Genomic DNA, 27,222 nt, shown 5'->3' with positions numbered 1-27,222 from the left:
TTTATTTTGTTTTCATTGGCTTCAACTGGCCATCCAGAACGTGGTGCATGTTCAATATTGAAAATTGCCAGAATGAAATTTTGTAAACCAGTTTTGGCACTGCCATTCTGTCAATACATCTTCTCCATACACGTCAAGCAATTTTTTTCTCACTTGAACAGTGTTCTTACCTTTTCAGTAATAAAAAAGCAAAATATGCCGAAAATGCTGTTTTCGATCTTCCATATTTGATGGGACACAAAAAATAAACAATTGCACAAAATCAAACAAAATTTTTTACAAATAAGCCTTAAAATGCTAGCTGTCAAAATATATAATGATAATATGGTTTAGAATGAAAATGGCGGGAAAAGTACGATTAATCCGTGTAGTGTAAAAAAAAACGAAATTACTTTCTGAACATCCTAATATGTTGAAACACAAATGGAATGAAAGGTGAAAAAGTATTGATCTGATAGAGGGACTGAGTACACGAATAAAGACCTGTGTAAATTTTTCAAGGAACATGGCATTAAAGTTCAAACCACAGCACCAGATTGCCTTCAACAGAATGGCAAGGCAGAACAGAAAAATCGCTCTCTTTGTGAGATGGTAAGAACAATGCTGCATGATGTAGAATTAGGAAAATGCTACTGGGGTGAGTCATTAATGACAGCAAATCATATCCAGAACAAATTATCATTGATAAAGGACCCAATGACACCGTATGAGAAATGGCAAGGTAAGAAGCCAAATATTGAGTACTTCTGTCATTTTGGATGTATTGCTTACACAAGAGTTCCTTTTGGAGTAAGAAAGAAACTGGATGTAAAGGCAACTGAAACAAGATTTGTGGGATATGAAAGTGGTAGCAAGGCATATCGATTGCTGGGTATCGTAACCAAGAAATCAAGATAAGTTATGACATTGTCTTTATAGAAGGAGATCCATACAACAGTATGGGCTCAACCAACTATTCATTCCTCCCACATTACCACAGTGAAGATGACAGCAAAAGTGAAGTGGAAGTTAACCTAAATGAAATAGCCATCTGTAACAAGCAATTTGAGAACAATTTGCCACTCCATCGCTCTAGGAGAAACAACAAAGGTTTCCCCAGATAGATTGATTGAGGCAATGCAAAGTAAAATTGTTTCTGAACTGAAAACCTGTGATGAATCATCAACAGAAAAGATGCAAATGATTGGATAAAGGCAATGGATGCGGAGATTTGTGCACTCAAGAAAAATGGAACATGGATGTTGGCCAAACCACCACCAGAAGCAAATGTTGTTGGAAGCAAGTGGATATATAAAATTAAACGTGATCCAGATGGTAAACCAACAAGATACAAAGCTTATCTGGTGGCATAAGTCTTCAATCAAAAATATGAGGAGGATTATGACCAGGTAAACACCTGGTCATAATCCTCCTCATATTTTTGATTGAAAACTCCAGTGGCAAAGCCAACAACTCTTAGGATCTTGCTAACTTTAGGAGCTAAACATAAAATGCACGTGAATCACTATGACATTGAGACAGCTTTCTTGAATGACGATCTACACCACACAGTGTGTATGCAGCAACCTAAAGGCTACGACACAGAGGAACCAAGCAAAGTTTGCAACTTTGTGAAGAACCTTTATAGATTGAAGTAGAGAGCTACTGAGTGGAACAGAAAGTTACATGAGGTACTGACTGAATGCGGCTTTGTGCAGAGCATAAATGACCTTGTCTGTACACTGGAAAAAGATGCTATAAAACAATGTACATCATTGTACATGTTGATAATGTAATCGCAGCATAAACCTCCAAAGAAGCATTAGATTGGCTTGAAGTGGAAACTAACAAATATTTCCACATGATAAACCTTGGAAATATTGATCATTATCTCGGAATCAAATTTGATCAAGATGGCGATGGAATATTCCATCTAAATCAAAAACATTTTATAACTGACAAACTAGTAGAATTTGGACTCCAAGGTGCAAAAACCAGCAAGATTTCCCTTGATCCTGGATATTTTAAAATTAAAGAGAGATGACCAAGAATGGAAAGTAACAAACTGTACCTGAAGGGTCAGGGGTGACCAACAGTTTTTGCCCGCTGGCCAGATTGGAAAGAAAACTTTTTCCATGGGCCGAACCAGAGGTTGCCCTAGGAAGATTTTGAGGTGGTGCGAGATCTCATTGTGGTGTCACCCCATAGACACTGAATTGTAGATAGAGATTACAGATACATTTCTCACATTATCATGCTTTATCAACACTCTATGCTGTACTTAAGAGATTTGTAATGGAGGGTTAACTCTAAACACACAGTGAGTTTTTGACCTTTTTTTTTTTTTATTTTAGGCATCAGAATTTTTCATCGAGCTATTTTGAAAGATGGATCGCGGGCCACATGAATTCATTAGACAGGCCGGATCTGGCCTGCGGGCCTTATGTTGGCCATGCCTGGTATAGGTAGTTTACTGTACCTTGCAACTAACACACACCCAAATATATTGGCAGCAGTTTTCTTCCTTGCCCAATGTACAATGTACCAAAGGTCAACAAGAGCAACCAACTGAAATAAGGTGAAGAGGTGTTTCGATATCTGAAGGGAACAGCTGATTGGAAGCTGGAAGCTGAAATTGGGTGAGAAGAGCAACTCACGCTGGAATGTTTTGTCAACTCAGACTGGGTGATAGTGATAACACAGATCGAAAGTTGCATACAGGATATGTCTTTAAATATCAAGATAGTCCTGTATCCTGGTACAGTAAAAAGCAAAGCAATGTGACACTGTCCTCAACTGAAGCTGAGTACGTTGTGCTTTGTGAAGCCACCCAGGAGGCTGCTTGGCTGAAATGAGTGTTTCTGGGCCTTGGGGAAACCATCAATAAGAAAGTAACTATGTACAGTACAAGGATAACCAGAGTTGTATGAAAGTGATGGAGAATGATCATGTGAGTGAACATATGAAGCATATTGATGTCAAATATCATTTTGTAATAAATGAAGTGAAAAATGAGAATATGTATTATGTACTGCCCTACCAACGAAATGGTAGCAGACATTTTAACAAAACCAGTGTGTACTGGAAAACACGTTAAATGTGCTAGACAACTTGGACTTAATGACTATAAGCAAAATGGGACAAATCATTGAGGGGGGAGTGTTAAATTTCTCTCTTGTCATTACCTATATGTGTGGCAATGATTTGTGTTATATGTCCTTTGTTTGTATTTTTATTTTTCTAACAAATAAATGGCCATCGGTTGGTGTCTCTATCAAGCCCGCCACTTTTTGGTTCAGTGCAACTTTGAAATGGATAAAAGTAGTCGTGTATGATTTATACTTGTAAGGTATCCTAGTCTCTATCTGTAAATGCATAAGTGATATATTTAACAATATGTGCATGTGTGTCAACAGCTTGTAACATCATTAAGCTACCATGTATGCACATGACTCGAAAGTGAATTTTTATCTAAAAAAATTATATATAACTTGTATTAATTATTATAAATTTAGTGATAATACAATATAAGCAATAATTAAGATGAATGATGATAAACACTACTATATATAGTGTTTATCATCATTCATCTTAATTATTGCTTATATTGTATTATCACTAAATTTATTTTCTTCTGAAAGTATTCTAAAGTAGACAAACTACATCATTAATTCGCAACATAGAACCTGTTACATGTTTATCAGAAATTCTGGATTAGAACCAAATTATGAATTCTTTTTTATTTATTTCTGCCCTTTGGGTATTAAGAGGGTGATTATGAAAATTATTTTAATAAAAGTAACTTTTGAATAAAATTAAAAATAATTTATGACATAAAAATATATGCATTATTTCTATTCATTTAGCATTTGAAATACATGATTCACATTTATCAACGTTAATTATCTTTCTAATCTTGAAATTTTATTGTTTACATCTTATTTACTCTTAGATGAAATAGAATATAGAAATTTTCATTGAAATATTTTAAACCAAATGTTTGTGAGCATAAATGGAGACTATTTTTGTACACTTTTGTGAATTAATATTGTATATTAACATAAAATGACTAAGACAAAAGCTTTCTCACTTCATTTCACTTTCTCACTTTCCAAATGCATAGAAGTATATTACATATATAAGCATAAATGTTTATATAAGCTAAAATATGAAATATATACTATAATTTTATTATATACATATATTTATTTTCACTGGTAAAATTTGTAATATTGTTTTATACAACAGGAACTATATATTCACTTATATTTTAAACAAAAAGACTACTCATGCAGACAACCAGAATCCAGCAAATAAACAGATACATGAATTTGCCAATCAGAAACCGTTTCACTATACATTTTTGTTGTTTAAACACTATGAAGTGCAATTAATCAACTACTAAGCATCCTTTCATCCTTTATTTGTTGATCAAGTAAATAAACTTATTTGTTTATTTAATTGATCAACAATAAAGGATAAAAGGATGCCTAGAGGTCGATTAATTGCACTTCATAGTGCGTAAACAACAAAAAAGATACATGAATGTTTTCATCTATTTTCCAGTATACATTGTATTGTGATTCTATGAGAAAATTTCTCATTTAGAATCGCATGTGCCTTGTAGTAGATGTGGCACTTGGCTATTGATGGATAAATATGAAGTTGCAGAATTTGAGTTGGATGAAACATCATCAGCTAGACATTGATGAACGAAAACTAGAAAAGACTTGGCAATTTCCAATGTATAACAGTGCCTTGGCCCTCACATACAGGGAAATTGCTGTCTTCTAGTTTTCATTTGGCATTTAAGTGGCACCCTACCATCTTTTCTCCCCTTCTCAATATCAAAGACCCCAAACCTGGCACCACCTCCTGGGGGTGTACTTTGTACCTCTACATGATCATAGATTGTGATACCCCCTCGCATACATTGGGGCTATGTGCAGGCACATACAAACACACCTCAAGGAACACTGACAGAACATCAAGAAAGGCTGTTATTTGACTGCCCTTGCATCTTATGCTTCAGACTCAGGAGTGAAGGTCTTCTTTCATCTATCTAGGATCTGCCACTCTACATATGATAAAATGCTTTTACGACACATGGAAAAGTATGAGATCTACAAGGCCACTGTAAGGACATGTGCCATCAACCACAAGGACACGGAGTCATTCCCATAGCTTGGAAGTTTTACATTCATCAACATCTAGCTGATGATGTTTCATCCAACTCAAATTCTGCAACTTCATATACATCCATCAATAGCCAAATGTCACGCCTACTATGCAGCACATGCAATTCTAAATGAGAAATTTTCTCATAGAATCATAATACAATGTCTACTGGAAGGTAGATGAAAACATTCATGTATCTGTTTATTTGCTGGAATCTGGTTGTCTGTGTGAGTAGTCTTTTTGTTTATACATCTAGTATTAAGGGTTAAGTAATTATAAAATGATTATCAAATGTTAATTAAAAATAATTTTACCTAATTTGATTTCTGGAAACCTAATTATAATAGAGATTGTAATTATGTTTTGATTGTTATATATCAGAATACATTTTTAATTTTATTTTTGTAAAACTTTTAAATGTTTATAAATGTATCTGGTTTATTATTTTATAAAAATAAATTTTAAATATTATAAGTAGGCATACCTTACTAATGTGGTGGGTTAGGATCTATACTACTGCAGTAAAACAAATATTACTTTGAAGTGAATTACAGTCTTTTTTTTCTTGCCAATGCATATAAAAGTCTAAGAATATATTTAAACTATTATTCATTAAGTGTGCAATAATACTAGGTCTAAAAAAGATGCAAAAATAACAAGAATAAATAAAATAACCTCAAAAGACTCTACTAAGAGCAAAGTAAGTGCTGAAAATCCTTATGTTGCTCTTAACGAACATGAATAAATTATGTATGTAATTGGAAAATACCATATTAGTGAAGGTTACTGAAGCAAAGTACCTTAAAGTGAGGTGTTTGTGTGTAATTTAAAAGCTAAGAGTTGAATAAACAAATTACTAAATTTTTAAATCACCATCTTACTAAAGTTTTATTAAAATTACTTCATAGGCAACTATCTGGTGCCACTATTAAAATATCCAATTCTGAAGAGGGATCTAAAGAAAGAACAGTAACAATCTCTGGGACCCCAGAAGCCATCAATCTTGCCCAATACCTCATCAATACAAGGTAGGAAAAGAACTTAAATTTTAAAAGTTCTTTTTAATTATTATATAATCCTTAGATTATTTAAATCTTTTTTCAATAAGAGTTATATAAAAGTAAAGTTTATTACATTAACCACTTCCATTAACATTTAGCATTTTCCTTCTGTTTATTTTTACTATATTGAAAAAATTATATTTTAAAAAGTAATAAATATAAATATATAAGTAGAACACTAATTAAATATTAATTTCAAGTGCATTTACAAATTGGGAATGTGTTAACATAGAATTTAGGTTTATGAGCAACATACAATGTTCCCTAAAAAATTCTTGCATGTTACATTGAAATTATTACAAATCTGAATTTAATGTCATACTTATGATTGAATGAATATATTGTTAAATCAATAAATTCAAGTGATGGTTATTATTAGAAGTATATAGTTTTTTGTTTGTTTTGTAAATTTTTATATTTACTATATGAAGTAACATTTCGTGTGTAAGAGAAACATTTTCATATTTTTAACAAATTAAATTACATCTATTTGATATGAACAGGTTATATGAGTTATTAGTTTGCTCTTTCCATAAAAATAGAATAAAATATTTTTTAATATATAGTTTTATATTTTGTTTTATTGATAATTAAAATTTATAATAAAGATTTGATTCTCTCCCTTTTCAAAAAAATTACTTTCTTGTAAGTTTTAAATAAATAGATTTTATAAGGTTATTGAATAATTTTTGAATGTAGGTAAAGGCCATGCACGAGGGGGTTAAACCCTTCCATTTGGGAAAAATTAAAATATAATAAAATTAAAATTAAACTGTATAATGTATACATGACTTACTTATCTTATACCCATTCAGTTCCTCTTTAAAGTACTGTATTGTGTTACTCTATATTCCTATATGTAAAAATTAATAAATAACGTACGTTAAGAAATTTTTTAAAATTTCCATCCATTTAAAAATCTTATGCATGGGCCTAGTTAGAGTAATAAATATTTTGAAAAGATTAATAATTTTTTTATTTAAAAAAAAATATATTATATTATATTATATATATAATAATTTTTTAGTTTTTATAATTTCATTAAATGTTATTTTATGAAATAAAGTAAGGTATAATTTAAAAATAAATTTGACTATATATGGAAAAATTATGATCAAAAGATATTTTAAATACTAATTAGTTTAATGAAAAATATTGATATTTTTTGTTGATGTAATTTTTACTTCATATGTTTTGTAATATGTATTTTACTAATTTATTATATCTCTCTCTGGAAAGTAAATTATAAATAGACATTTAGTATATTTTTCTATTAAAATTAGTAAAATTTACTTTATTATTTTAATGTTGTGTTCTAAATTGTTTATCAGTTGAAGCAAGCTAATGAAATACTATCTTAAAAAAAAAATTGATATTCTATTTAGCTGTGAAATCATTTTAAAATTTTATAGTTATTGAAATTTCAAATTATTATAATAATTACAATTGACTCTTTCTATTTAAATAAATTTTAAAATAAAAGTTTTTAAAATTCTAAAGCAATAATTGTTTAGAATTTCTTAAGCTGTATTAGAGAGTAATAAGAGAGAATTTAAGTAAAATTCTCTCTTATTACTCTCTAATTCAATGGAATTTCATCAGTAATATCAAAAATTAATGTAAAATAATTGATAGAACTCTGAATTTTACAAATAAAAATAAGAGTATTTAGCATTTATTTTAGAAACTTAATAAACATTTTAAATTGATATAGATCATATGCATTTATAAAATATTTTTACATATTTTTTTATATTGTTTTGCTGAATAATTTGAATTTGGATTCTACTTTCCTGTATAAAGAACAAAAATATTTTTACTTAATTTTATTGCAAATATACTGAATTATTTTATTTGTTTTGTCGAAACTGTGTTTTCTTTTTCTTGTTTTGCTTTCTCTAAGTAAAGGTTACGGATTAATTAAAAAGCAAATGATAAATTATTTGCCAAGTGTCTATAAATTCACCAAGTTGTAACATAGAACCAAGCAAAACAAATACTGAATTCTGTTAGTGATATGTTGGATGAATCTGATAATTATTTCATTTACAATTATCAATTTCAGCCATCATATAATTTTAATGAAGGTAGGTGCTGCTTATTGTAATCACAGATATAGTTATTGGAATTAACACATTCCAAAACATATAAATTAAATAATAATACAAAAGTTTGCTTATTACAATCAGAAATTCATTTATAATTATCATTATAAACATAATGATAAATTTGAATTTACTTAGATGGTTAATGACAGCCAATGAACAAAACCAATAATATTTTTAAGCCATGTTGTTCTTATAAAAATGCCAAAAAAACAGTTTGAACGATTTAATTTAAATTAATTCTATCATACATGATTATTCTTAATGTAGAAAATGTTTGTTTAATCTTGCACTCAATATGGAATACAGACAGTACAGTAATACCTCGACTTACGCTACCCCAACTTACGCGAACCCGGAGTACATGATTTTCAAATCTTGTTGATTCATCTTTTGTTTGAGCGCCACGCAACTCTTGATTACTCACTCTCCCCCCCATACTATTGTTCAGCTTACATGTTTGGATGTGTCACGTGGAATCAACACATAGCTACAATTTATTTTGTGTTATTTATTTCTGTGTTTGTTATATCTACGGAGACTTGAGAGACTCTATGTGGTGATTTCTTGTAAGCATAAACGAATAAAAAGACGAGATAAGATTAACGAGAACATTTATTAGCTTACATACATCCGACTTGGATTTTACATAAATTGCAAAATTATACCCCGACTTACGCGAATTCGACTTACGCAGTTATCGCTCAGTTTCACCTATCGCGTAAGTTCGGGGTATTACTGTACNAAAAGCTCCAAAAGAAAAAAAATGTCCTTAAAATCCCAGCAAAGAGAGCATCTCTCTTTAAGAATATGTGGAACCCATATATCAAGCTTTGAAACGAAACCAATTTGTTTCAAGTAATCACAAACAGTTCAATTTGACAAATTTAATTTTCTCTTAGTGATTTCACATGTTGTTATTCGGCAATTTGCTTTAATCAGTACCCTTATTTTGTTTTCATTGGCTTCAACTGGCCATCCAGAACGTGGTGCATGTTCAATATTGAAAATTGCCAGAATGAAATTTTGTAAACCAGTTTTGGCACTGCCATTCTGTCAATACATCTTCTCCATACACGTCAAGCAATTTTTTTCTCACTTGAACAGTGTTCTTACCTTTTCAGTAATAAAAAAGCAAAATATGCCGAAAATGCTGTTTTCGATCTTCCATATTTGATGGGACACAAAAAATAAACAATTGCACAAAATCAAACAAAATTTTTTACAAATAAGCCTTAAAATGCTAGCTGTCAAAATATATAATGATAATATGGTTTAGAATGAAAATGGCGGGAAAAGTACGATTAATCCGTGTAGTGTAAAAAAAAACGAAATTACTTTCTGAACATCCTAATATGTTGAAACACAAATGGAATGAAAGGTGAAAAAGTATTGATCTGATAGAGGGACTGAGTACACGAATAAAGACCTGTGTAAATTTTTCAAGGAACATGGCATTAAAGTTCAAACCACAGCACCAGATTGCCTTCAACAGAATGGCAAGGCAGAACAGAAAAATCGCTCTCTTTGTGAGATGGTAAGAACAATGCTGCATGATGTAGAATTAGGAAAATGCTACTGGGGTGAGTCATTAATGACAGCAAATCATATCCAGAACAAATTATCATTGATAAAGGACCCAATGACACCGTATGAGAAATGGCAAGGTAAGAAGCCAAATATTGAGTACTTCTGTCATTTTGGATGTATTGCTTACACAAGAGTTCCTTTTGGAGTAAGAAAGAAACTGGATGTAAAGGCAACTGAAACAAGATTTGTGGGATATGAAAGTGGTAGCAAGGCATATCGATTGCTGGGTATCGTAACCAAGAAATCAAGATAAGTTATGACATTGTCTTTATAGAAGGAGATCCATACAACAGTATGGGCTCAACCAACTATTCATTCCTCCCACATTACCACAGTGAAGATGACAGCAAAAGTGAAGTGGAAGTTAACCTAAATGAAATAGCCATCTGTAACAAGCAATTTGAGAACAATTTGCCACTCCATCGCTCTAGGAGAAACAACAAAGGTTTCCCCAGATAGATTGATTGAGGCAATGCAAAGTAAAATTGTTTCTGAACTGAAAACCTGTGATGAATCATCAACAGAAAAGATGCAAATGATTGGATAAAGGCAATGGATGCGGAGATTTGTGCACTCAAGAAAAATGGAACATGGATGTTGGCCAAACCACCACCAGAAGCAAATGTTGTTGGAAGCAAGTGGATATATAAAATTAAACGTGATCCAGATGGTAAACCAACAAGATACAAAGCTTATCTGGTGGCATAAGTCTTCAATCAAAAATATGAGGAGGATTATGACCAGGTAAACACCTGGTCATAATCCTCCTCATATTTTTGATTGAAAACTCCAGTGGCAAAGCCAACAACTCTTAGGATCTTGCTAACTTTAGGAGCTAAACATAAAATGCACGTGAATCACTATGACATTGAGACAGCTTTCTTGAATGACGATCTACACCACACAGTGTGTATGCAGCAACCTAAAGGCTACGACACAGAGGAACCAAGCAAAGTTTGCAACTTTGTGAAGAACCTTTATAGATTGAAGTAGAGAGCTACTGAGTGGAACAGAAAGTTACATGAGGTACTGACTGAATGCGGCTTTGTGCAGAGCATAAATGACCTTGTCTGTACACTGGAAAAAGATGCTATAAAACAATGTACATCATTGTACATGTTGATAATGTAATCGCAGCATAAACCTCCAAAGAAGCATTAGATTGGCTTGAAGTGGAAACTAACAAATATTTCCACATGATAAACCTTGGAAATATTGATCATTATCTCGGAATCAAATTTGATCAAGATGGCGATGGAATATTCCATCTAAATCAAAAACATTTTATAACTGACAAACTAGTAGAATTTGGACTCCAAGGTGCAAAAACCAGCAAGATTTCCCTTGATCCTGGATATTTTAAAATTAAAGAGAGATGACCAAGAATGGAAAGTAACAAACTGTACCTGAAGGGTCAGGGGTGACCAACAGTTTTTGCCCGCTGGCCAGATTGGAAAGAAAACTTTTTCCATGGGCCGAACCAGAGGTTGCCCTAGGAAGATTTTGAGGTGGTGCGAGATCTCATTGTGGTGTCACCCCATAGACACTGAATTGTAGATAGAGATTACAGATACATTTCTCACATTATCATGCTTTATCAACACTCTATGCTGTACTTAAGAGATTTGTAATGGAGGGTTAACTCTAAACACACAGTGAGTTTTTGACCTTTTTTTTTTTTTATTTTAGGCATCAGAATTTTTCATCGAGCTATTTTGAAAGATGGATCGCGGGCCACATGAATTCATTAGACAGGCCGGATCTGGCCTGCGGGCCTTATGTTGGCCATGCCTGGTATAGGTAGTTTACTGTACCTTGCAACTAACACACACCCAAATATATTGGCAGCAGTTTTCTTCCTTGCCCAATGTACAATGTACCAAAGGTCAACAAGAGCAACCAACTGAAATAAGGTGAAGAGGTGTTTCGATATCTGAAGGGAACAGCTGATTGGAAGCTGGAAGCTGAAATTGGGTGAGAAGAGCAACTCACGCTGGAATGTTTTGTCAACTCAGACTGGGTGATAGTGATAACACAGATCGAAAGTTGCATACAGGATATGTCTTTAAATATCAAGATAGTCCTGTATCCTGGTACAGTAAAAAGCAAAGCAATGTGACACTGTCCTCAACTGAAGCTGAGTACGTTGTGCTTTGTGAAGCCACCCAGGAGGCTGCTTGGCTGAAATGAGTGTTTCTGGGCCTTGGGGAAACCATCAATAAGAAAGTAACTATGTACAGTACAAGGATAACCAGAGTTGTATGAAAGTGATGGAGAATGATCATGTGAGTGAACATATGAAGCATATTGATGTCAAATATCATTTTGTAATAAATGAAGTGAAAAATGAGAATATGTATTATGTACTGCCCTACCAACGAAATGGTAGCAGACATTTTAACAAAACCAGTGTGTACTGGAAAACACGTTAAATGTGCTAGACAACTTGGACTTAATGACTATAAGCAAAATGGGACAAATCATTGAGGGGGGAGTGTTAAATTTCTCTCTTGTCATTACCTATATGTGTGGCAATGATTTGTGTTATATGTCCTTTGTTTGTATTTTTATTTTTCTAACAAATAAATGGCCATCGGTTGGTGTCTCTATCAAGCCCGCCACTTTTTGGTTCAGTGCAACTTTGAAATGGATAAAAGTAGTCGTGTATGATTTATACTTGTAAGGTATCCTAGTCTCTATCTGTAAATGCATAAGTGATATATTTAACAATATGTGCATGTGTGTCAACAGCTTGTAACATCATTAAGCTACCATGTATGCACATGACTCGAAAGTGAATTTTTATCTAAAAAAATTATATATAACTTGTATTAATTATTATAAATTTAGTGATAATACAATATAAGCAATAATTAAGATGAATGATGATAAACACTGTATATAGTAGTGTTTATCATCATTCATCTTAATTATTGCTTATATTGTATTATCACTAAATTTATTTTCTTCTGAAAGTATTCTAAAGTAGACAAACTACATCATTAATTCGCAACATAGAACCTGTTACATGTTTATCAGAAATTCTGGATTAGAACCAAATTATGAATTCTTTTTTATTTATTTCTGCCCTTTGGGTATTAAGAGGGTGATTATGAAAATTATTTTAATAAAAGTAACTTTTGAATAAAATTAAAAATAATTTATGACATAAAAATATATGCATTATTTCTATTCATTTAGCATTTGAAATACATGATTCACATTTATCAACGTTAATTATCTTTCTAATCTTGAAATTTTATTGTTTACATCTTATTTACTCTTAGATGAAATAGAATATAGAAATTTTCATTGAAATATTTTAAACCAAATGTTTGTGAGCATAAATGGAGACTATTTTTGTACACTTTTGTGAATTAATATTGTATATTAACATAAAATGACTAAGACAAAAGCTTTCTCACTTCATTTCACTTTCTCACTTTCCAAATGCATAGAAGTATATTACATATATAAGCATAAATGTTTATATAAGCTAAAATATGAAATATATACTATAATTTTATTATATACATATATTTATTTTCACTGGTAAAATTTGTAATATTGTTTTATACAACAGGAACTATATATTCACTTATATTTTAAACAAAAAGACTACTCATGCAGACAACCAGAATCCAGCAAATAAACAGATACATGAATTTGCCAATCAGAAACCGTTTCACTATACATTTTTGTTGTTTAAACACTATGAAGTGCAATTAATCAACTACTAAGCATCCTTTCATCCTTTATTTGTTGATCAAGTAAATAAACTTATTTGTTTATTTAATTGATCAACAATAAAGGATAAAAGGATGCCTAGAGGTCGATTAATTGCACTTCATAGTGCGTAAACAACAAAAAAGATACATGAATGTTTTCATCTATTTTCCAGTATACATTGTATTGTGATTCTATGAGAAAATTTCTCATTTAGAATCGCATGTGCCTTGTAGTAGATGTGGCACTTGGCTATTGATGGATAAATATGAAGTTGCAGAATTTGAGTTGGATGAAACATCATCAGCTAGACATTGATGAACGAAAACTAGAAAAGACTTGGCAATTTCCAATGTATAACAGTGCCTTGGCCCTCACATACAGGGAAATTGCTGTCTTCTAGTTTTCATTTGGCATTTAAGTGGCACCCTACCATCTTTTCTCCCCTTCTCAATATCAAAGACCCCAAACCTGGCACCACCTCCTGGGGGTGTACTTTGTACCTCTACATGATCATAGATTGTGATACCCCCTCGCATACATTGGGGCTATGTGCAGGCACATACAAACACACCTCAAGGAACACTGACAGAACATCAAGAAAGGCTGTTATTTGACTGCCCTTGCATCTTATGCTTCAGACTCAGGAGTGAAGGTCTTCTTTCATCTATCTAGGATCTGCCACTCTACATATGATAAAATGCTTTTACGACACATGGAAAAGTATGAGATCTACAAGGCCACTGTAAGGACATGTGCCATCAACCACAAGGACACGGAGTCATTCCCATAGCTTGGAAGTTTTACATTCATCAACATCTAGCTGATGATGTTTCATCCAACTCAAATTCTGCAACTTCATATACATCCATCAATAGCCAAATGTCACGCCTACTATGCAGCACATGCAATTCTAAATGAGAAATTTTCTCATAGAATCATAATACAATGTCTACTGGAAGGTAGATGAAAACATTCATGTATCTGTTTATTTGCTGGAATCTGGTTGTCTGTGTGAGTAGTCTTTTTGTTTATACATCTAGTATTAAGGGTTAAGTAATTATAAAATGATTATCAAATGTTAATTAAAAATAATTTTACCTAATTTGATTTCTGGAAACCTAATTATAATAGAGATTGTAATTATGTTTTGATTGTTATATATCAGAATACATTTTTAATTTTATTTTTGTAAAACTTTTAAATGTTTATAAATGTATCTGGTTTATTATTTTATAAAAATAAATTTTAAATATTATAAGTAGGCATACCTTACTAATGTGGTGGGTTAGGATCTATACTACTGCAGTAAAACAAATATTACTTTGAAGTGAATTACAGTCTTTTTTTTCTTGCCAATGCATATAAAAGTCTAAGAATATATTTAAACTATTATTCATTAAGTGTGCAATAATACTAGGTCTAAAAAAGATGCAAAAATAACAAGAATAAATAAAATAACCTCAAAAGACTCTACTAAGAGCAAAGTAAGTGCTGAAAATCCTTATGTTGCTCTTAACGAACATGAATAAATTATGTATGTAATTGGAAAATACCATATTAGTGAAGGTTACTGAAGCAAAGTACCTTAAAGTGAGGTGTTTGTGTGTAATTTAAAAGCTAAGAGTTGAATAAACAAATTACTAAATTTTTAAATCACCATCTTACTAAAGTTTTATTAAAATTACTTCATAGGCAACTATCTGGTGCCACTATTAAAATATCCAATTCTGAAGAGGGATCTAAAGAAAGAACAGTAACAATCTCTGGGACCCCAGAAGCCATCAATCTTGCCCAATACCTCATCAATACAAGGTAGGAAAAGAACTTAAATTTTAAAAGTTCTTTTTAATTATTATATAATCCTTAGATTATTTAAATCTTTTTTCAATAAGAGTTATATAAAAGTAAAGTTTATTACATTAACCACTTCCATTAACATTTAGCATTTTCCTTCTGTTTATTTTTACTATATTGAAAAAATTATATTTTAAAAAGTAATAAATATAAATATATAAGTAGAACACTAATTAAATATTAATTTCAAGTGCATTTACAAATTGGGAATGTGTTAACATAGAATTTAGGTTTATGAGCAACATACAATGTTCCCTAAAAAATTCTTGCATGTTACATTGAAATTATTACAAATCTGAATTTAATGTCATACTTATGATTGAATGAATATATTGTTAAATCAATAAATTCAAGTGATGGTTATTATTAGAAGTATATAGTTTTTTGTTTGTTTTGTAAATTTTTATATTTACTATATGAAGTAACATTTCGTGTGTAAGAGAAACATTTTCATATTTTTAACAAATTAAATTACATCTATTTGATATGAACAGGTTATATGAGTTATTAGTTTGCTCTTTCCATAAAAATAGAATAAAATATTTTTTAATATATAGTTTTATATTTTGTTTTATTGATAATTAAAATTTATAATAAAGATTTGATTCTCTCCCTTTTCAAAAAAATTACTTTCTTGTAAGTTTTAAATAAATAGATTTTATAAGGTTATTGAATAATTTTTGAATGTAGGTAAAGGCCATGCACGAGGGGGTTAAACCCTTCCATTTGGGAAAAATTAAAATATAATAAAATTAAAATTAAACTGTATAATGTATACATGACTTACTTATCTTATACCCATTCAGTTCCTCTTTAAAGTACTGTATTGTGTTACTCTATATTCCTATATGTAAAAATTAATAAATAACGTACGTTAAGAAATTTTTTAAAATTTCCATCCATTTAAAAATCTTATGCATGGGCCTAGTTAGAGTAATAAATATTTTGAAAAGATTAATAATTTTTTTATTTAAAAAAAAATATATTATATTATATTATATATATAATAATTTTTTAGTTTTTATAATTTCATTAAATGTTATTTTATGAAATAAAGTAAGGTATAATTTAAAAATAAATTTGACTATATATGGAAAAATTATGATCAAAAGATATTTTAAATACTAATTAGTTTAATGAAAAATATTGATATTTTTTGTTGATGTAATTTTTACTTCATATGTTTTGTAATATGTATTTTACTAATTTATTATATCTCTCTCTGGAAAGTAAATTATAAATAGACATTTAGTATATTTTTCTATTAAAATTAGTAAAATTTACTTTATTATTTTAATGTTGTGTTCTAAATTGTTTATCAGTTGAAGCAAGCTAATGAAATACTATCTTAAAAAAAAAATTGATATTCTATTTAGCTGTGAAATCATTTTAAAATTTTATAGTTATTGAAATTTCAAATTATTATAATAATTACAATTGACTCTTTCTATTTAAATAAATTTTAAAATAAAAGTTTTTAAAATTCTAAAGCAATAATTGTTTAGAATTTCTTAAGCTGTATTAGAGAGTAATAAGAGAGAATTTAAGTAAAATTCTCTCTTATTACTCTCTAATTCAATGGAATTTCATCAGTAATATCAAAAATTAATGTAAAATAATTGATAGAACTCTGAATTTTACAAATAAAAATAAGAGTATTTAGCATTTATTTTAGAAACTTAATAAACATTTTAAATTGATATAGATCATATGCATTTATAAAATATTTTTACATATTTTTTTATATTGTTTTGCTGAATAATTTGAATTTGGATTCTACTTTCCTGTATAAAGAACAAAAATATTTTTACTTAATTTTATTGCAAATATACTGAATTATTTTATTTGTTTTGTCGAAACTGTGTTTTCTTTTTCTTGTTTTGCTTTCTCTAAGTAAAGGTTACGGATTAATTAAAAAGCAAATGATAAATTATTTGCCAAGTGTCTATAAATTCACCAAGTTGTAACATAGAACCAAGCAAAACAAATACTGAATTCTGTTAGTGATATGTTGGATGAATCTGATAATTATTTCATTTACAATTATCAATTTCAGCCATCATATAATTTTAATGAAGGTAGGTGCTGCTTATTGTAATCACAGATATAGTTATTGGAATTAACACATTCCAAAACATATAAATTAAATAATAATACAAAAGTTTGCTTATTACAATCAGAAATTCATTTATAATTATCATTATAAACATAATGATAAATTTGAATTTACTTAGATGGTTAATGACAGCCAATGAACAAAACCAATAATATTTTTAAGCCATGTTGTTCTTATAAAAATGCCAAAAAAACAGTTTGAACGATTTAATTTAAATTAATTCTATCATACATGATTATTCTTAATGTAGAAAATGTTTGTTTAATCTTGCACTCAATATGGAATACAGACAGTACAGTAATACCTCGACTTACGCTACCCCAACTTACGCGAACCCGGAGTACATGATTTTCAAATCTTGTTGATTCATCTTTTGTTTGAGCGCCACGCAACTCTTGATTACTCACTCTCCCCCCCATACTATTGTTCAGCTTACATGTTTGGATGTGTCACGTGGAATCAACACATAGCTACAATTTATTTTGTGTTATTTATTTCTGTGTTTGTTATATCTACGGAGACTTGAGAGACTCTATGTGGTGATTTCTTGTAAGCATAAACGAATAAAAAGACGAGATAAGATTAACGAGAACATTTATTAGCTTACATACATCCGACTTGGATTTTACATAAATTGCAAAATTATACCCCGACTTACGCGAATTCGACTTACGCAGTTATCGCTCAGTTTCACCTATCGCGTAAGTTCGGGGTATTACTGTACTATAGTTTATGCTGGATAAACTATTCAAATAATTATTATTATAATTAATAAGCTTTTAAGTTAATTATTAAGTTTATTTTAAACATTTTAAATTTTTTAAACATGTTTTTAAATTATCTGATTCAATAAAACTAGATTTTCCATTATTTTCTAATTACTTTCACTGCATAATGTTATCACTTGGTTATTGTTATCAGAATAGGCTAGTCCCAGCCAAAGTGATTACAATAAGCACCTACTATATGTATATATATTTTTGTTTGGTATAGCAGTTATTTTATCTGTATTTTTAACATAAAATTTAAAAAATTTAATTATAATGGAATACATATTTTGTATATTGTTCTAATTTTTTAATTAATGATAGAGAAAAGTTGCATTTGCTCAAAACATATTAGATAAAATAATTTGTCTATTGCTATGTAGTATGTTAGCTTAATTTTGATTTGTTTATATAAATTAGAAGTAAATAAATGATAGATAATAAATTCAGGGATCATTAGAAATTAAATATCAAATATTATTTACTTTACAGTATATAAACTTTAAAAAATACTAGCAGTTTTTGTTATAAACTTAATTCTTTTGCAAAATTAATTTTCATCTGTTGAAAGAATTCAAGATGACTTTAAATGTTTTGATTCAATAATTTAGAATAGATTGAAGAAAAGCTTTTTTTAACAAATGAGTCAGTGTGTAATATAGTCACTCTGTGAAATTTAAATATAAAATATGCTATATCTATTTAGTAATAATGTGTATAATATATTTTATAAAAATTTTCTAAAAAAGTCAAAATTAATCCTGTAGATTGGATTTTTCTAATAAATAGTAAATGTTTTAATAATTATTAAAGAAAATTTTGATTAAAATATTTTTATTATACTATTTCAATCATCTTTACACTGGTTATTAATTAATATAAAGATAATAATAATTTTAAAATGAAAATTTTTGAGAATATATTCCATTGAAATTTTTTATATCACTTTTTTATTTCATGATTATCAATTAGGAAAAATAACCGTAATGAAGACATATTGTTACAGGTAAAAAAAATCAGGAAAACTATTCCAGTAACAGAATCAATACATACCTTGATAGAAAGAAAAGATTCAACTATTGTTTCATTATCTGTCATCACCATATTTCTTTTAAAGAAGCTTTTCAAATTAAATTCAGTTCATTCTGGTTTTCTTGAAACAAAAACTTGATTAATCAGTTTGGACAGTTCATTAATCAAAGAAAAAGTCACATGAATTACTAATTTATTCAAAATTCTCATATTTATCTTACATAAATATGTTGTATTTTTATTTTTAAAGTATTTCAATAATGGTGAAAAAAAAAGAGTAGCAAATGATTGATATATTTTTACATTAAATTTAATATTTACGTGTGATTTCTATATTTTAGAACCTTAGAATAATATCTTTTTGAGATATTTTTAAAAAAACTTAGTTTGTTTCAGTTTTGGTGACAAATTTTAGTTAGATCAAAACTATAATCCATACTAATTCATATATAAGGAATTTATGAAATACTTATTCTTCTTCATAACTTTTCTAAATTTATTTTAAATACAGTTGAACCCCACTTATACATTTCTTAGTTGTGTGTTTTTTGTGATATACATTAAAATATTTTCTGCACAGTACTTTTTATCATTATAAAGCCCTTCAATTATGTATTTTTCATTTATATGATTTCACACTTACATTTTTCAGTACACTAAGGCACTTTTTTCTCCCTTGTGTGTTATTCACTTTGAAATAGAAAAATTTAAAGCAATTTTGAAATGGAAAAATGTAAAAGGATATTATGTTTTCACTTAAGGTTAGTCCACACTGACAGTAAATTCCCAACAAATACAAAAAGCAGAGCAAATAATATGTAACATGACACTGTTTTTAATGAATTTTCCCATTCAGTAAATTGCTTTTCAGTCCAAAACATTAAAAATTTTCCATATTTTGTAGCATGAACCAATTTTGATAACTGAATAAAAATCACTTTCCAGTTTTTTTTGTTTTCACTGTTTTTTTCAGTATGATCTAACTTTTATAATGACTCTTTGTTCTTTCATATGACTGGAGTTTCAGCAGAAGCAGAAAACTGTTATCTAATTCTGGTACTGTATGTGACAAGTCCATCAAAAACAAACAAAACTTTGGTAATTTTTTAAAAGAATATGATTTAATATCACATCATTTTACTTTTCCTTTTATATGTTTTTAAAATGTATTATACAAGTAGTAAATTGAAAGTTATTTGTTAAGAATTACACCTACAAATTCAATTGTACAGTGCAGCAAAAATTGACAATTATATTTATTCTGAAGAAATTCAAAAGTAGTTTCACTTCAATGTTTTTCTCACTTATATACTAATTTTCTTGATACTTTTGAAAAACCTATAAACAGAGTTTGACTTTTATAGTTGAGTATTTATCAATGACAATAATAATGCTACAAGACAAATATTATACTATTATTATAAAATACTTAGAATAAAACAAAATCAAAACAATTCAAATACCCAAAATTTTATAGTTATGACTGATCTGTTATGCAAATTTATGGGCATTAATTTCGTCTCATCAATTTAGTAATGATCTTCAAATACTCAAATACTCTTCCAAAGAATATAGGGAAATTCATTGAGTTCTAAATTAGCTGGAGTACTTTCTTTTTAAATAAAATAGAAGGTTTTCAGTTATAAAAGATGTATCTTGCTGAGTCATGTGAATGATAGCCATCTTCAGAAATCAAGATATTACATACTATAGACTGTCTTAATGAAATACATCTTAAAAGATTAGTTTAGCAAACAAATAACTGTACTTGCTGCATCTATAGCTAATGAATTAAATAAGATCTTTCAATATAATTTGATGTTTTATATTGACAGTTATATATTCTTGTCTTTGCAATGTGACTAATAATTTCTTACATTGTTAATTGTTTTTCTTTTATTTAGAAATTAAAATTAATTAATTATATCATATCACATCACATAAAGTATGTTAAACTTTTCTTTCTTTTTAATTAAAAAATATATTCGGTTTTAAATGGCAAAAATTTTATTTTTGAAAATATTATGCTAAAATTGAATGTTTTATTATTTACACTACATTGTATTGCCACAATATTATTGATAATTGAGAAAATAAAATAACTTATATTGAGTTTTAATTAAGTCAACAATAATGACCTGACAAAATATTTATCAACCTGTAAAATATTGTATGATGCTATGTTCAAAATGTGCTGTCAGTAACTATTCAGAATGTTTGCTTCATATACATATTTTATGCTACAGTTTTGAAGTAAAAAATTTTTAATAATATACACCATGAATCAGTTATATGCATATTGATATTACTGTACATAAAAAGTTCATTTAAAAATAAGTAAACTGNTAAAACTTTTAAATGTTTATAAATGTATCTGGTTTATTATTTTATAAAAATAAATTTTAAATATTATAAGTAGGCATACCTTACTAATGTGGTGGGTTAGGATCTATACTACTGCAGTAAAACAAATATTACTTTGAAGTGAATTACAGTCTTTTTTTTCTTGCCAATGCATATAAAAGTCTAAGAATATATTTAAACTATTATTCATTAAGTGTGCAATAATACTAGGTCTAAAAAAGATGCAAAAATAACAAGAATAAATAAAATAACCTCAAAAGACTCTACTAAGAGCAAAGTAAGTGCTGAAAATCCTTATGTTGCTCTTAACGAACATGAATAAATTATGTATGTAATTGGAAAATACCATATTAGTGAAGGTTACTGAAGCAAAGTACCTTAAAGTGAGGTGTTTGTGTGTAATTTAAAAGCTAAGAGTTGAATAAACAAATTACTAAATTTTTAAATCACCATCTTACTAAAGTTTTATTAAAATTACTTCATAGGCAACTATCTGGTGCCACTATTAAAATATCCAATTCTGAAGAGGGATCTAAAGAAAGAACAGTAACAATCTCTGGGACCCCAGAAGCCATCAATCTTGCCCAATACCTCATCAATACAAGGTAGGAAAAGAACTTAAATTTTAAAAGTTCTTTTTAATTATTATATAATCCTTAGATTATTTAAATCTTTTTTCAATAAGAGTTATATAAAAGTAAAGTTTATTACATTAACCACTTCCATTAACATTTAGCATTTTCCTTCTGTTTATTTTTACTATATTGAAAAAATTATATTTTAAAAAGTAATAAATATAAATATATAAGTAGAACACTAATTAAATATTAATTTCAAGTGCATTTACAAATTGGGAATGTGTTAACATAGAATTTAGGTTTATGAGCAACATACAATGTTCCCTAAAAAATTCTTGCATGTTACATTGAAATTATTACAAATCTGAATTTAATGTCATACTTATGATTGAATGAATATATTGTTAAATCAATAAATTCAAGTGATGGTTATTATTAGAAGTATATAGTTTTTTGTTTGTTTTGTAAATTTTTATATTTACTATATGAAGTAACATTTCGTGTGTAAGAGAAACATTTTCATATTTTTAACAAATTAAATTACATCTATTTGATATGAACAGGTTATATGAGTTATTAGTTTGCTCTTTCCATAAAAATAGAATAAAATATTTTTTAATATATAGTTTTATATTTTGTTTTATTGATAATTAAAATTTATAATAAAGATTTGATTCTCTCCCTTTTCAAAAAAATTACTTTCTTGTAAGTTTTAAATAAATAGATTTTATAAGGTTATTGAATAATTTTTGAATGTAGGTAAAGGCCATGCACGAGGGGGTTAAACCCTTCCATTTGGGAAAAATTAAAATATAATAAAATTAAAATTAAACTGTATAATGTATACATGACTTACTTATCTTATACCCATTCAGTTCCTCTTTAAAGTACTGTATTGTGTTACTCTATATTCCTATATGTAAAAATTAATAAATAACGTACGTTAAGAAATTTTTTAAAATTTCCATCCATTTAAAAATCTTATGCATGGGCCTAGTTAGAGTAATAAATATTTTGAAAAGATTAATAATTTTTTTATTTAAAAAAAAATATATTATATTATATTATATATATAATAATTTTTTAGTTTTTATAATTTCATTAAATGTTATTTTATGAAATAAAGTAAGGTATAATTTAAAAATAAATTTGACTATATATGGAAAAATTATGATCAAAAGATATTTTAAATACTAATTAGTTTAATGAAAAATATTGATATTTTTTGTTGATGTAATTTTTACTTCATATGTTTTGTAATATGTATTTTACTAATTTATTATATCTCTCTCTGGAAAGTAAATTATAAATAGACATTTAGTATATTTTTCTATTAAAATTAGTAAAATTTACTTTATTATTTTAATGTTGTGTTCTAAATTGTTTATCAGTTGAAGCAAGCTAATGAAATACTATCTTAAAAAAAAAATTGATATTCTATTTAGCTGTGAAATCATTTTAAAATTTTATAGTTATTGAAATTTCAAATTATTATAATAATTACAATTGACTCTTTCTATTTAAATAAATTTTAAAATAAAAGTTTTTAAAATTCTAAAGCAATAATTGTTTAGAATTTCTTAAGCTGTATTAGAGAGTAATAAGAGAGAATTTAAGTAAAATTCTCTCTTATTACTCTCTAATTCAATGGAATTTCATCAGTAATATCAAAAATTAATGTAAAATAATTGATAGAACTCTGAATTTTACAAATAAAAATAAGAGTATTTAGCATTTATTTTAGAAACTTAATAAACATTTTAAATTGATATAGATCATATGCATTTATAAAATATTTTTACATATTTTTTTATATTGTTTTGCTGAATAATTTGAATTTGGATTCTACTTTCCTGTATAAAGAACAAAAATATTTTTACTTAATTTTATTGCAAATATACTGAATTATTTTATTTGTTTTGTCGAAACTGTGTTTTCTTTTTCTTGTTTTGCTTTCTCTAAGTAAAGGTTACGGATTAATTAAAAAGCAAATGATAAATTATTTGCCAAGTGTCTATAAATTCACCAAGTTGTAACATAGAACCAAGCAAAACAAATACTGAATTCTGTTAGTGATATGTTGGATGAATCTGATAATTATTTCATTTACAATTATCAATTTCAGCCATCATATAATTTTAATGAAGGTAGGTGCTGCTTATTGTAATCACAGATATAGTTATTGGAATTAACACATTCCAAAACATATAAATTAAATAATAATACAAAAGTTTGCTTATTACAATCAGAAATTCATTTATAATTATCATTATAAACATAATGATAAATTTGAATTTACTTAGATGGTTAATGACAGCCAATGAACAAAACCAATAATATTTTTAAGCCATGTTGTTCTTATAAAAATGCCAAAAAAACAGTTTGAACGATTTAATTTAAATTAATTCTATCATACATGATTATTCTTAATGTAGAAAATGTTTGTTTAATCTTGCACTCAATATGGAATACAGACAGTACAGTAATACCTCGACTTACGCTACCCCAACTTACGCGAACCCGGAGTACATGATTTTCAAATCTTGTTGATTCATCTTTTGTTTGAGCGCCACGCAACTCTTGATTACTCACTCTCCCCCCCATACTATTGTTCAGCTTACATGTTTGGATGTGTCACGTGGAATCAACACATAGCTACAATTTATTTTGTGTTATTTATTTCTGTGTTTGTTATATCTACGGAGACTTGAGAGACTCTATGTGGTGATTTCTTGTAAGCATAAACGAATAAAAAGACGAGATAAGATTAACGAGAACATTTATTAGCTTACATACATCCGACTTGGATTTTACATAAATTGCAAAATTATACCCCGACTTACGCGAATTCGACTTACGCAGTTATCGCTCAGTTTCACCTATCGCGTAAGTTCGGGGTATTACTGTACTATAGTTTATGCTGGATAAACTATTCAAATAATTATTATTATAATTAATAAGCTTTTAAGTTAATTATTAAGTTTATTTTAAACATTTTAAATTTTTTAAACATGTTTTTAAATTATCTGATTCAATAAAACTAGATTTTCCATTATTTTCTAATTACTTTCACTGCATAATGTTATCACTTGGTTATTGTTATCAGAATAGGCTAGTCCCAGCCAAAGTGATTACAATAAGCACCTACTATATGTATATATATTTTTGTTTGGTATAGCAGTTATTTTATCTGTATTTTTAACATAAAATTTAAAAAATTTAATTATAATGGAATACATATTTTGTATATTGTTCTAATTTTTTAATTAATGATAGAGAAAAGTTGCATTTGCTCAAAACATATTAGATAAAATAATTTGTCTATTGCTATGTAGTATGTTAGCTTAATTTTGATTTGTTTATATAAATTAGAAGTAAATAAATGATAGATAATAAATTCAGGGATCATTAGAAATTAAATATCAAATATTATTTACTTTACAGTATATAAACTTTAAAAAATACTAGCAGTTTTTGTTATAAACTTAATTCTTTTGCAAAATTAATTTTCATCTGTTGAAAGAATTCAAGATGACTTTAAATGTTTTGATTCAATAATTTAGAATAGATTGAAGAAAAGCTTTTTTTAACAAATGAGTCAGTGTGTAATATAGTCACTCTGTGAAATTTAAATATAAAATATGCTATATCTATTTAGTAATAATGTGTATAATATATTTTATAAAAATTTTCTAAAAAAGTCAAAATTAATCCTGTAGATTGGATTTTTCTAATAAATAGTAAATGTTTTAATAATTATTAAAGAAAATTTTGATTAAAATATTTTTATTATACTATTTCAATCATCTTTACACTGGTTATTAATTAATATAAAGATAATAATAATTTTAAAATGAAAATTTTTGAGAATATATTCCATTGAAATTTTTTATATCACTTTTTTATTTCATGATTATCAATTAGGAAAAATAACCGTAATGAAGACATATTGTTACAGGTAAAAAAAATCAGGAAAACTATTCCAGTAACAGAATCAATACATACCTTGATAGAAAGAAAAGATTCAACTATTGTTTCATTATCTGTCATCACCATATTTCTTTTAAAGAAGCTTTTCAAATTAAATTCAGTTCATTCTGGTTTTCTTGAAACAAAAACTTGATTAATCAGTTTGGACAGTTCATTAATCAAAGAAAAAGTCACATGAATTACTAATTTATTCAAAATTCTCATATTTATCTTACATAAATATGTTGTATTTTTATTTTTAAAGTATTTCAATAATGGTGAAAAAAAAAGAGTAGCAAATGATTGATATATTTTTACATTAAATTTAATATTTACGTGTGATTTCTATATTTTAGAACCTTAGAATAATATCTTTTTGAGATATTTTTAAAAAAACTTAGTTTGTTTCAGTTTTGGTGACAAATTTTAGTTAGATCAAAACTATAATCCATACTAATTCATATATAAGGAATTTATGAAATACTTATTCTTCTTCATAACTTTTCTAAATTTATTTTAAATACAGTTGAACCCCACTTATACATTTCTTAGTTGTGTGTTTTTTGTGATATACATTAAAATATTTTCTGCACAGTACTTTTTATCATTATAAAGCCCTTCAATTATGTATTTTTCATTTATATGATTTCACACTTACATTTTTCAGTACACTAAGGCACTTTTTTCTCCCTTGTGTGTTATTCACTTTGAAATAGAAAAATTTAAAGCAATTTTGAAATGGAAAAATGTAAAAGGATATTATGTTTTCACTTAAGGTTAGTCCACACTGACAGTAAATTCCCAACAAATACAAAAAGCAGAGCAAATAATATGTAACATGACACTGTTTTTAATGAATTTTCCCATTCAGTAAATTGCTTTTCAGTCCAAAACATTAAA

General features: G+C 27.8%; 1 protein-coding gene and 1 long non-coding RNA gene across 8 annotated transcripts in view; both read left to right on the top strand.

Moving 5' to 3' along the window:
- LOC111620188 (poly(rC)-binding protein 3-like) overlaps positions 1–6,618 on the top strand; it is a 170,876-nt gene extending 164,258 nt beyond the window's left edge. For 2 of the 7 annotated variants that reach the window (XM_023362080.1, XM_023362078.1), the window contains one exon: positions 6,066–6,614. In XM_023362080.1, the coding sequence (XP_023217848.1) occupies positions 6,066–6,189 (124 nt within the window). In that variant the 3' untranslated portion in view covers positions 6,190–6,614. Of the gene's footprint in view, positions 1–6,065 lie in introns of all 7 variants that reach the window. The other 5 variants (XM_023362082.1, XM_023362081.1, XM_023362084.1 and 2 more) reach the window with 5 other exon arrangements.
- Positions 6,619–22,227: 15,609 nt separating this feature from the next.
- Positions 22,228–27,222, top strand: part of LOC111620190 — a 78,210-nt gene continuing 73,215 nt past the window's right edge. Inside the window, exon 1 of the long non-coding RNA XR_002755870.1 lies at positions 22,228–22,380. This is a non-coding gene — a long non-coding RNA (uncharacterized LOC111620190). The remainder of the gene's footprint in view (positions 22,381–27,222) is intronic.

Source organism: Centruroides sculpturatus, unplaced genomic scaffold (genome assembly GCF_000671375.1).
Source record: "Centruroides sculpturatus isolate CEXI.00-Female unplaced genomic scaffold, Cexi_2.0 scaffold206, whole genome shotgun sequence".
Taxonomy (NCBI): domain Eukaryota; kingdom Metazoa; phylum Arthropoda; class Arachnida; order Scorpiones; family Buthidae; genus Centruroides; species Centruroides sculpturatus.
The sequence above is the reverse complement of the archived record's forward strand: the minus strand, read 5'-3'. Positions and strand labels throughout refer to the sequence as shown.